This window comes from Arachis stenosperma, chromosome 9 (assembly GCF_014773155.1).
Source record: "Arachis stenosperma cultivar V10309 chromosome 9, arast.V10309.gnm1.PFL2, whole genome shotgun sequence".
Lineage (NCBI taxonomy): Eukaryota > Viridiplantae > Streptophyta > Magnoliopsida > Fabales > Fabaceae > Arachis > Arachis stenosperma.
Window position 1 is genome coordinate 98512775 of NC_080385.1, and position 13734 is coordinate 98526508.

At 34.0% G+C, this 13734-nt stretch overlaps 1 protein-coding gene across 1 annotated transcript; it reads right to left on the bottom strand.

Annotated features, from left to right (window-relative positions):
* Positions 1 to 23: 23 nt before the first annotated feature.
* LOC130947848 (uncharacterized) lies at positions 24 to 4553 on the bottom strand. The gene is made up of 8 exons (XM_057876565.1): positions 4447 to 4553; positions 4278 to 4301; positions 3602 to 3707; positions 3448 to 3516; positions 2265 to 2758; positions 1280 to 1541; positions 481 to 689; positions 24 to 353 (listed from the first exon to the last, which is right to left on the bottom strand). The coding sequence occupies exons 1-8, from the start codon at positions 4449 to 4451 to the stop codon at positions 287 to 289; spliced, it is 1236 nt and encodes a 411-aa protein (XP_057732548.1). The 5' UTR covers positions 4452 to 4553; the 3' UTR covers positions 24 to 286.
* Positions 4554 to 13734: the final 9181 nt, after the last annotated feature.

The window sequence follows — 13734 nt, forward strand, 5'->3', positions numbered from 1 at the left end:
CCTAGCAAAGCAGTTGAAATCAATAAATTCAATGCGCAATGGTTTTGTTAAAAGAAAATAGATTATTCAAGTTAAATCTCAAAGCAGAGAAATGCATAATACAACATAATCACTGGCATGCAGGAAACGGACATGATGCAGATAAGAGAGTCATATGCAAAGTCAAATAAAGAAGACAACAAGTAATTATAACTTAGGAAATTATGAGCCAATCTCACAAAGTAGATAGGTGATGGGGCATGCTAAAGAGAGAATGCAATATCTCAGCCCTGACCCTCTGCCACTCTCATTCTTCCTCTTCCGCCTCCTCAAGCCAATTGACGAAGGGTTCAAGTGCCTTCACAAAGCTTTGCCTGAAGTATTTCCAAATAATAAACTTTAAGTAACAGCTACAACCTTAGGAAATAAATGGCACAAGAAAAATGGAAAACTTGAAAAACCACTTTTATGAGTTGGTGAATGCCCATAATTATTATATACCTGCCCTTGGTGTTCGTTCCTCTGCGGAACCAGTGAAGAATCGTGTCTTCAGCCAGCACATCCTGCTCATAAAGGGACCTTATAATCTCAGGGAACAGCTTCATGAGTTTCGCATCCTCGTAGCATTGCATCTGTACTTTGTACATCAGTTCAAGCTCAAGCTTCCCACTGGTGCAGAACGTATTCAACAATGGTGCCCAAGTTTTTACCTTTATCAACACAGAGTGATGTCGTCAATACTTGCAATATAGAACATGCATTATAAGAAAAATAGAAAATTATGACTTTATGAGAAATTATGTTTCCCTATATGCATGTAAAAGCAACCATCGAAACAAGCAAACACAAACATGTTTTAACACCATATAAGAACACCTAATCCATGATTAGGCTCTCAGAAGTCATGCACTACTCAGCAAGCCTATGAATACATAATCCATGATTAGGCTCTCAGAAGTTATGCACTACTCAGCAAGCCTATGAATACATAATATTCATAAACTAAATACTTCTTATATATAGACACAGGTTCAACAATTGAAATTGCACATTCAAATACAGAGTAGATAAAGAGAGTAAAACACTAATGCCATTCCAAAATGCAAAAACCACTGGACCACTTCCAGCCATGGGCAAGCTAACTAGACTCAAATTGCATAACAAATTTTTAAAATACTGGCAACGTTATTAATAATTATCCCAATTCCCAAGAACACTAGTTTAAGACTACAGAGCTGATAAGTTTCCAATCAAATACAAATAGTGAAATAGCCATAGATGGAAAACATTTTAAAGGTACCTGGCGCAGGGCTGAATTTGAATTCTGTTGCTGATTTTTTCCTGACCACTGAACAGCATCCATTAAAACATCCCACAACACCCGCACAACCTCAATATCTGGCAATTTAGCATCTTTAACTTGCAGCTTCACTGTTTCTATGACTTCAGATATATCAGCTTCCTCGGTTATCAGTGTCGTCAAAGTAGACTTCATTTCCTTAAGTTTAACTTCGAATATTTTCTTCTCATTATACTCCACCAAGGTTATCAGTCCTTCCTTCCTAAAATGTTATTGTGATTAATATCTTTAAGTTACAACTTAGCGAGCAAAACATTAGGAATGATAAAAACAACAAAAATATAGTCTACTAAATGATCCACCTTAGTGAACTACATAAATAAATTCAATTATTTATGGAAATAAAGTCAAGATTCCTTAGTCCAAATACCAAATTTTAAATTGATCAAACTAAACCAAATTCTCGTCAGTATATAACCATTTTATGAAAGAAGTAAGAACAGGAGTGAAGTCTGCAACGCAATACTAAACAGAAGTACAGAACACCTGTCATATATATAACAATAATGCCTAAGCCTCATGAAACTAGGCAGAGTCAGCTATATAGATAAGTTGATGACTTAGTCTCCTATTGCAAAGCATATCTACAGTCAACAGGTAGAAATTTAAATATTTTTTACTGGTTTGAACAATAGTTTTTCTTGGACTCTTACTTTTACCTATTGTACTGCTCTTAATCAAATCTACTCTTCCTAGAAGGGCTTATACAGGAGTCTTCACACATGAACGAATCATCTTAGGCAAGATTCTACTATCTTTGTTAAGATAGGTGCCACGTCATCTTTCACTCTAAGTATGTTACCAAATATCACAATCATAAATCTCAGGTCTTAGCATATAACAAACCAAGAGCATTCCAAAATAAGGTCACCAAAGGAATTAGAACTGCATATATAAGGACGTGACTATAACAACTAAGTCTTACTTGAAATGCTCAGCAAAAGACTCATTTGATCTTTTTGAAGGGGGGAAAAAGTCCAAAAGATTATCCTCCACTTTTCCCCGTTTCAGAATTGAAATAAGATCATCAAGGCTGTTGTCAACCAGATACTCCTTAAAGAACTCAGTTACGAAGGACAGAACTAGCCCTTTGCCCACAAGATTATCTTTAAGAAGTGGTTGGAAGACAGTCTCTGGAGGAAGACCGGATAGCTTCTGAGAGAATGCAAGTGCCGTGAAGATTGCCAACTTTTTCCTTTCATTTTCTTCAAAAAACTCCAAGGATTGTAGGAATCTTCGCATGACATTTTCAAGATTCTTTATGAGGAATGGCTTCCTTCGCAAAATCTTTTGTGTGTAGATCACCGATGGCAAAATGACTTCCCGCTTCGGCTCACACTCTATTATAGAGTAAGGATGGCGATCCCCTTCATCAGGCTTGGTTGTTCCAGGTTGTGTACGACAACCAATGAAAACAACCTACAATAATGTAAAAAGCATATATCAGATAAACATTCAAAGAAGAATAAACTACATGGAAGAATCAAGGACTTCCCACTGATTGACAAGTCCTGACATATCTAACTATAGCAAAAGACTGAAAGACAATGTCAACTTGAATGACCTGATTGACCCAAATAAATGGAAGAAACAATTGAAATATATTGCTACTCAACATCAATTCAATCTATACAAATGATGCATATCAATTAGTGGTTTATTTGACAGTTATGCAAATTGGCATACTCTTCTATTTGCACTACTTACATGAACAGCATCACAATACAAATAGAGATGTCAGTGTCAAGGTGAGTTGCATCTCAGACTAAAAGAAGGGTAGACTAATAGAGGTGTAGGTGGGTGGGTGTGCATGGAGAAGGAAATCTTGACCATCGAATCTGGCATCTACAGCTATCACTAGGTCTAAAAACACTGATAAAATAACTGGTGACGTAACCATTACTAAAACAAAATAAATGTTATTTATTCAATCTAAAGATACACAGAGGAATGCTCTGCATATATCAGACACCACCTAAGTTTACTGCACATCCTAACAGTTTTAGATGTAAAAGTCATGATATCATGAAATATGCACAATCAATCCACATAACATGAACTAACTAACAAAAACAAATAAATTATCTCGACTGGTTCAGAAAGCTTGCCTCGAAAAAGGTGTCACCGTATCTTGAGAAGTCAAGTTCTGAAGACTCAATGCTCTTAGCAACAAGTTCCTATACACATAAACTACCTAAATCATTATGTATCATTAAGATATCAATAATTGAACTGAAAATACAATGTAGGATGTTATATTACCAGATCACCAGCATTATCCAAATAAATCTGGACCACTGCATCCGAGAATGCTTCAGGGTCCAAAGGCGCCGCAATATTCCGCTTGCGGGTCTTAATCCGCGTGCCACTGAAGTTAGAGAAGAAGAAATTCAATAGGCATTTTGGCAAAACTCTCAAAAAATATTGCTCAGTATATACACAATAAAAATCAGAAATCATAAGATATGTTCAGTATTACCAATTCATAGCAATAAAAAGGTAGACACTCAAAAGCAGTTATCTTCATGTTTGTGTTTTTTTCATGTGAAGTTAATAATTGAATAATAATTGAGTATCATCTAACTGTTCTCAATTATCATCTTCACATCACATGAAAACAACTGATTGTTTGTTTCTACCCAATAAGAAGCCTTCAATACAATAGAACATAAGTCCCATCACTACCAAGTGCAATTTTTTTGAATAATAAAAAATAAATAATTGGAGTTTTGTACATGCAACATCTGATAATAATAATAATAATAATAATAATAATAATAATAATAATAATAATAATAATAATTTGACGGATGCCGCTGAATACAAACCTAGCTATTGCTATTACTAAAATATATAATTCTAAGTTAAAACCTAGATGTATAAAAAATAGATAAATATATAGAAGAATGTGAAATTAGGGATTGGAGAAATAACTTACCCGAGAGTGGGTTTCTCCTTGGAGCTGCAATAAGAAGAGGGGGAAAATTAAACGAAATTAAATAAATAATGAAATCGGAGAGGAGAAGGGGGAAATTGGAAAAGTGGAAAAGAGGTGAAGGAGAACAAAAACGACACCGTATTGAGGGATAAGGGGGTTGGTAGGTTACCTCATAAACCAAGACGATGAAGAATGAAAGAACCAACGAATGAATGAGTGGGTGGGTCGGCTCTGTGAGTCTACGACTGTGTTAGCTGATGCTGGGGATGAGAAGGAAAATTATGAGGGAGAGAGAGAATATATATATATTAAACAATTAATAAAAAACGAATAAAGTATTATTTATGTTTTAAATATTTGGAATAAATATTAAAATAATTTCTAATATTTTCTGTCTTATTTGTATTTTAAATATTTTAAAAATTATTCAATATAATTCTCATTTTTGACAATTTAAAAATTATTAATTAAATGATATATATCTTTCTAAATTTTAGTTTTTTTTCTGTAATTTAGTAAAAAAAGTTAAATCTGAAAAAAATTTATTTTAAAAGGCTATTAGAAAATTTTAATTATTAAAAAAGATTTTTAATATAAAAAATTATTAAAAAACTAATTTATATAATATTTAAAACGAAGGACTAAATTTTTTCTAAAAACGAGATAATCATATTAGTATTTCATGTAATTATTATTGACCGGAGTTGTTTATTTTTTTTTCTCTTATATTTAATTAATATTAATTCTCTTTTAATTCTTATTATTTTGTTGTTGTTGTGTTCGGTTATGGGATGTTAAATGAAATAGTGAGGTTATTTAAGATATAGAATTAAAATAAAAATCAAAGTAAGACTTAGAAATTAATTTGACACCAAAAAAATGTTAGAAGAATGGGAAAAAAAGAAAATAAAAAAATTTAATAATAAAAAAAATTTAAATTATAGAGGTCATATATTTTATCACAATAATAATAAAAGAATTATATTAAAAGTTAAAAAGGACTTATTAATAGTAAATTAATGGTTTACAACAATAAATTTATATTATAGATAAAAAGTACATTAATAAGAGTATGAGTATAATAGTAATTAAAATAAAAAAATAAAAAACTAACCTATAAATATATTTATTTTTTTATAAAAAAAAATTAATCTTTTTTATTAAATATTATAAAAATTAATTCTTCTTAATTATTTTTTGTAAAATTATTTTTAATAATTAAATATCCCTAATGGATTTTTAAAGTAATTTTCTATAAATTTTATATACATATACAAATTTGATAATGACACGTCACCAATTAGTGACACAACTAATACTTTTTTTAAATTAAATAAATATAATATTTACAAAAATGTGTAATAGATAGAAAAATTACAAATTTACACACATATTACATATTTCGAGTACAGAAAAAAAGTCAATAATATTATAAACTGAATATTCTGAATGCAGGATACACAAAAAAAAAAAAAGAAAACGGATGTACCTAGGATATATGACACAACTATGTGCAGTTATGCATAAACCGGGTGCATAGTATTAGGGATATATTCGTAAAAAGTTTAAAGCCACTACATTCAGGATACGTGCATAAATATATAGGAATCTATACATCCTAGATAAGTACTTAAAAAAAACTCCTATATAAGTAGCTTCTTGACTCAACCAGTTATCACACTATATCCATCTCAACTCTATCTATTTCTCCTCTCCTTGTTACTCATACAAATGACTAATAATCAGTTTTTTTTTTTTTTTTGTAGTAGTAGTAGTCTATCCCAATGGGATAATTAAAAACAATGATGAGGGAGTAATATTTGAGTGTAATTCACGTATGATGTTGTGTACTTGCCGTGTTGATTCTCTAGATTCGCTTAAAAATGTCATCTTAGGCAACATGAGGGCAATTGGTTCAAAAGAAGTTGGTATAGTAGTATATAGATTCCTATCATGCTACCTGGTGGAGGTTTTATTAACAGGACATTTTGGGTTAAAGTTGAAAAGAACATCAGTATAATGTTCGATATACATGCTAGGCTAATGCCGCAACATGTTATGGAGTGGTATGTTGATACTCGTGACGTAGGTGGTGGTTCTGGGTTGTCTTCTTCAATACCTCATGCAGTCTTAGTAGCGGCGAGGTCGATTCACTTTGTTGATCCTAGAAATAGTATTGATGTTGAATTGAGTGAGTCTGATTCGGATTATGTTGCCGAAACTGGATCGTCCAATGAGAGTGAGTCCTTTGGGGAGTATGTGCCAGATACTCCACCTTGTGGATCATGTTGTGCTTCTGAAGACGATGGATCATGCTGTTATGCCCTGGAGGAGGAACCTGACATGAAGTCCCTTAGAATATCCGCCTCATGCCCAACAAAGAAAGTGGGTGATGGGACATTGGTGCGCGGAATTATACTTTGCACAACTGAACCAACAAGTGCACTGGGTCGTCCAAGTAATACCTGAGTGAGTCAGGATCTATCCTACAAGGATTGTTGGCTTGAATCAAGCTGTGGTTATTTTGTGGATCTTAGTCAGGAGGATAGAAAAGTTGTTTGTTTGTTTGAAGCGCATAAAAGAAAAATAAAGATAACGTTACTCAATTGAAGGTGAATGCAACGATTAGAAGATGGTTAAGGCTTCAGAGATGTTTTGTTCTTCTGGATTAATTCGGTCTCACTATCTATGCCAACTGTGAATGATTTCTTCTATGGCAGGCTGTATATGATCAACGCCTTTCTTGAGAGGTCGCTGATTCTCCTCCAGGCTGAACACCAGGGTTAGTGCGCATCCAGACTGAATGAGAGTGAAGCTCCTGCAGTCCATTTCCCTTGATGATCCTACTCAAAACGCCACTGACAAGGTCGAATCTTCCGGATAAGAGAATGTTGCGCCTTCGGTTCTTTCCTTTACCACAAAGACCTTAATCTCCCTATACCTCGGCTGAACTGGTGTCTCGAGAAGTTTCCAACGAAGTCATGGATTAGCCATCTAAGAGATGTATAATCAAGCTAGTGGTTCATTGATATCCGATGAAAGACACTCGCCAAACCCATGTAGAATAGAGATAACCTTGTGCCGGTTCAACTCGTTCATAAGGTTGAAGAACAAAGATACATCTTAGAATAGAGAATCAAACACAAATGGTGATAGAACAGTAATACTTTTTATTAATCCATAGAACTCAGCAGAGCTCCTCCCCTTAACCTAGGAGGTTTAGAGACTCATACTGATAGAAAATACAATGAAAGCTTCGAAAAATGCCAGGAAAGATCAAGTGTCTGTAACAAAGGGTGATTGATGAGCGGATAATTTATACGCTTTTTGGCATTATTTTTAGGTAGTTTTTAGTATGATTTAGTTAGTTTTTAGTATATAATTAGTAGTTTTTATGCAAAGATCACATTTCTGGACTTTACTATGAGTTTGTGTGTTTTTCTGTGATTTCAGGTATTTTCTGGCTGAAATTGAGGGACCTGAGCAAAAATTTGATTCAGAGGCTGAAAAAGGACTGAAGATGCTCTGAACTCCCTGCACTCGAAGTAAATTTTCTGGAGCTACAGAAGCTCAATTGGCGAGCTCTCAATTGCGTTGGAAAGTAGACATCTTGGGCTTTCCAGCATATACTTTACTCGAGATTTGATGGCCCAAACTGGTGTTCCAAGTCAGCATAAAAATTCTAGTGTAAAACGTCCAAACTGACATAAAAGCAGGAGTTAAATGCCCAAACTGGCACCAGAGCTGGCGTTTAACTCCAAGAGAAGCCTATGCACATGAAAGCTTCAATATTCAGCCCAAGCACACACCAAGTGGGCCCCGGAAGTGGATTTCTGCATCATTTACTTATTTCTGTAAACCCTAGGTTACTAGTTGGCTATAAATAGGACATTTTACTATTGTATTTTCATCTTTTTGATCATCTGTGATCTTGGGATCAGGTCTTAGAACTCTTTTTTGTTTGTTTCATGCTATTGGGAGGCTGTAAGGTTATTATGGCTGCAGCGTCGGAGGCAACAAGGTTCACCACCGCGTTCTTAGGAGTCAAGGTAACAATAATTCGTTTACTTAGGGAATTAAATTTACAGTCTTTTTATATTTATTCATGTAGAATAATTTTGCCAAAATTATTACAGGATCAACCTCCATCAACAACGGGGAGGGGCAGTGGCAGGACCTTGTAGGAGATACCGAAGAACTTCCTCGTCTGACTCTTTCGAGTCGTCTATGAACTATAGAACACCATCTTCATAGGACAGAACAGCACAAAGTTATTTGTTTTTGGTATTTTGGTGCACTTATGTTTTGTAATAATGTTTCGGTGGCCATGTTATGTGTACATATTTAGTTTCGTGGACATGTTAGTATTCTGTCTCATAAATTTGGTTTTTTTAATGTAAATTATGTGTTTCGAATTGTGGTTTTGTGAATGTATATATGGGTCATATATACTGCATTCTAGTGATATTGGTTTTATTAACAGTCAGACAATTCTACCATTAGAAGAATTTTATACTTTCCATCATTATTTGTTAAAAAATTAAACCACAAAAGCTTTTTCATTTGCAAAATTTGATTCTGGTATTTGTATGGCCACATAAGTGATGGCATGGAAGTGGTAACATCCTATTTAAGAATTGGGAAATTTTTTAATACTTTATGCAGAAACTACAGAAATGATTAAATCGGGAGTAAAATGATTAAATTAGGACTGATATGGTGTTCTTTAGGATAAGGGATTCTAATGGTGTGATAAGGGGAAAATATTGGAAATCAAGTTGATATGTAAATGATGACTCACTAAGTTAGCGAGATAAGGTAAATACACATTCAGGATGAGAGACTAAGTTAGTAAGATAAGGTAAATACACATTCAGGATTTGGTTAGCATGTATTTCCATTATACAAGAAAAAATTGGAGGCTGCTTCTAATTTCAAATTAAATAAACAAAGAATTAGAGAAAAGTAGAATGTTGGAACTCCCACATAATTTATTTGCTAGCATAGCCAAAAACTTTGGTAGACGAGATAATTTTAATGGTACACAACACCTAGTTTAAACTGGTTACAATAACACCGGTAAACACAATATTCTTCCATATCAAATTCTCATGGGATGCAACATCTCACACAATTAATAAGTTAGAGAAATTTAAGTTCATTACTTATAAGCGAACCAGAGACTTCAACCAAACAAAAACTAAAGCAAACATAAACCTACCGAAAACCAAGACTACCAAACGTGCCTCGAGAAAAATGCCTAAATTCCAACAAAATTATCTTCCGTTGTCGGTTATTCCGGATGAACTGCTGCAAGAAATCTTCTTGTGAAGTAGTGCCAAAGTTGTAGGGAGATGTATGTGCTTGAATAAATTCTGGCTCCGACGCCTACGCCAACCAAGAACATGCATACAACACATGCGAAGGCAGAAGGTGTTAGATCAATATGTCTTATTTCATGTTGGATACTCACTACTGTTAATGGGTTCAGATTCACTATTTGTAATGGATGCTGCTTCCGAAGAAGAAGTTCATGTTCAACAACCTTTCGGAGTTGACATCGATGGGTGGTTTCGTATTGTGGGAGGGTCAAACGGGATCATATGTTTCAAGTTCTCCTGTGGACAAGATGATACAAGACTTTTGGTATGAAATCCAACAACACAATGATCTAGAGAAATTTTTGACCCCCACAGGGACCACGGTAGATCATATTTCCCAGTATATGGTTTCGGTCATGTCCCAAACACAGATGCATACAACATCATTCATATGTGCAAAAGGGGCATAGCTGATGCCTACGTTTTTTTCTCTAGATACTGTTCAAGGCGTTCTACATGGTTTCACTGTGTTAATTGTCTCCCTGGTGTAGAAAAAATTGACCCTAACTCTGTTTTTCATAATGGCCACGCATATTAGATTACTGGTACAGGAGATAGTTATGCTACACCCAAGTCTGTTTTATGTTACAGTGTCGAAGATGAATCTTTTAGTGAGGTGTCTATTCCAGTAGGTGCAATATATACGGTTCACAATTTACTAACCCACAAGGACAAAGTTGCACTCCTCGCTCATACACACAATGAATTTGGTTATGTCGCATCAATTTAGCACTTGAATGAGGACTCTGGTGGAAATAAAATATTAGAGCAATACTACAGGTTTACGAGTCAAAGCATCAGGGAAAATCCAATATTATTCGTGGATGATAACCTAATTTTGTTGGTGAACAATTCAAAGGAAAGAGAGTTACTCATCAATTACAGGTACAGAGAGCTTGTGTTGACAGAATATGATAATGAACATGGCACTAGAAATCTATTGGTGAGGAGAGCATGGCGAGACCCAGGAATGCCACACCCGATCACAGTTAGGTCTACACTTAAGTATTTTGAAAGGATGTTTCCGGTTTAGAAATAATTGACATTTAAATCTACTCTGACTAATTGTTGAACGTCTATGTTTAGTATTCTGGTTGCTGTTCTTTATGTTTTTCTTTTTTGGTTAATGAAATCCACTATTAATTGTTATAATATTGGTTAATTCTAAGTTTTTTTATTTCAGTTTATCTTGTGTATGTTTTTCATTGGTTTGAAAGGCCCAAAATTAAGAGAAATGGTTCTATAACAACTTCATTCTATCTAATTCGATGTGTCATGTAGTGTTCTTCATGTATAGGAGATTTATAATGGTGTTATTCTATTTGTAACCATGTTAGTATATAGATTATGTGACAGATATCAGTTAACCAACAAACATTTTACGCGGATATTCAACCAAAAACTGCTATTCAAACAAAAAACTGCTATTCAGACAAAGATTGAGCAAGGTAAGTGTAAACAAACAAATGAATGGAATAAATAGTTACCTGAAGAAGCAGTTGGGATTAAAATTTCGGAAACAGTTGGGCTTAACCGGTTTGAAGCCACTTGCTGCATTAATCCTCAGTACAATTTTCTACTAAAGTATTGTTGTTGTAACTAGCCCAATTTCATAGATAGCCCACTTTACTTTTAGAAAGACTTGAACTACCAAAAAATAAATGTTTTTCCAGGTTAGTTCACCGAGCCCAATCCCAAGTATGTCAGAAACACTAAATATTCACTTAATTAAACTAACACTGGGGAAAACAAAATATCGATCACCTTTTATCATCTACTATGTTACACCTTAATACCTAAACATAACTCAACCGGGATGATCATGAATCCACACATGCATACAAAATTCGACCTATAATTCAACCAATTTTTTCCTATGTTACACGATTCCACCAAAAAAGACGCATATAAATGGGCATTCAAGAAACTACTTGAAATAAGTTAGAAGACAAACTTACATGATGACCACATGTTTCAGGACCACAATTGTAGACACCACTACTGTCTTCGACGTTGACACAACCTAACCTAGTACATGGTAAGACCTGCAATAAGCCATACACTAATTGAATATTAGTATATAAGAAAAAAAACGGATCAACCCACTACATGGTAAGACCTGCAATAAGCCTTTAGCACACTAAAACTATAACAAACTATAACAAACTCCAGGTTGCACTCTACCTGCACGGCCACGTCTTTGAAATGGTCAACCCATTAGTACTCTTTCTTTGACTTTAAGTTAGAAAGTAAGAGGAATTAAATAAAGTACATGAAGGGAGCAATAAAGTCAAACAAATTTAGCAAATACAGGATTCAGCAATAATGGCAAGCACCGATTTTTGAAAAAATCAGATGTTTCATTTGGAGCATTAAACATCATCTACAAGGGGATAAAGATGATGATCTTCAACTTCAATACCTGATGAGCTGAAGCCTTTGAAATTCATGTTGGTAACAGACAGGCTAGCTTATTTAAAGCATCATACATAGTCTCTTTTGCTTTACCACAGTCTATGACATACACAACATCATCTATGGTGATGCTACTCTCGGCGATATTTGTTGCTAGGACAATTTTTCTACAATGGAAAAATAACAATCATCAAAATTACAAAACTTGAGACTTAATAAAAAATAGCAATGTACTTTTTGCTGAACAAATTATATATATTAGAACAAAGCAGTGGCCAATCATCATGGTCAGATAAACTAGAAGTGTTAAGATTTATTTAGGTTAAAGGGATTAAGAATTTGAAAACCTATGCAGGAAAATTTCTGAAAGGAAAGCAATTAAACTTGACTAACAAGTTACAATTCACCAATTTCCCCAAGCCTAACATAACATTCTAGTTGAGTTTCAGCTTCTTCATTCTCTCATTTGTTCATATTTATGCTGCACACTAGTATATAAGAAGAAAAACATATCGTGTCAATTATCTATTGTGGTGGCTGCATGATTTGTCATTGAAGTCACCAAATCATCAGTCTATATTGTCATGCCCTTCTCCTTCCTACTCTTACAGAGTTACCGAACATTGAGTTATAACATGACTGCAATGTTAAGCATTCATGTCACTAAAAAAAAGTTAATATTTTCAGGTATTCAGACTGACTTACTACAACATATTAGTCTTCATATGCTATTGAAATTAGTAGGAAAATTCGATAACTAACTCACAAAAATATATACCAAAAAACATATAGGTATGTATAGGTAAAACAAGAACACGTAACAAGAAACACATTCAAATTCCAACCATGTTGCCCATATCAAATAAACGTCATCGACAATTTTTGCTTTAAAAGCTTCAAGCAATTGTGTGTCTACATTCTAGTAGAAAAATTCAGAAAGAAGGAAATTATTCTAAAGTTTCTGAACCTAATAGAGGTGCTTTAGGTTCTGGTTTTGATCTAATCATTAGACTTTGTTGATGAAGCCTCCTTCTCTCTTGAACCTGCTTTTTAGTCTTCTTCCTCAACTCTGCTTCTCTACTTTTCTTGTTCAGCAACTTCTCTAGGTTTACTATTCTTTCCTCTACATGTGCTATCAAGTTATCCATTCTCAAATGTTCTTCAACATGATTCTACTTTCCATCACCCGATCCCCTTGTAGCCTCCCCCGCTCTAACCCTTACAAGGTGGTCATCAACCCAGAGAAAGAATTTACAATGTGCTTCTGTCACCTATATTAAATAGAACACAATAAATGTATGGTGGTACAAAACACTCCAAATCAGGCTAATCCACATATGTCACTGTAATTAATCCCTAAAAGCTAAATCTAAAAAATCCTTTCAATTTTTTAAGCCATTTTTTAAATCAGATCAGGTTCCATGTCAATTCATGTCACAATCAATATTTTTAATCTAGGTACATCTATTTTCAATAAATCAACTTTTTTTCAGTTCTCAATCATTCTTCAAAATTAACCAGCACCAATATCAAATCATATACAATATCAACCCAATTTAACAGCAAATCGCTTACAAAATCAAATCATTTTCATAACCAATAGGCATGCCATTCCAAACAATTCAAAATCACATCCACAACAACTTGAACTAGGAAAAATA

Coding starts and splice junctions, on each gene's coding strand:
- LOC130947848 (XM_057876565.1), bottom strand. Junction 3,517..3,601: donor TGGATAATGCTGGTGATCTG/GTAATATAACAT, acceptor TTATGTGTATAG/GAACTTGTTGCTAAGAGCAT. Junction 354..480: donor GGAACGAACACCAAGGGCAG/GTATATAATAAT, acceptor GAAATACTTCAG/GCAAAGCTTTGTGAAGGCAC.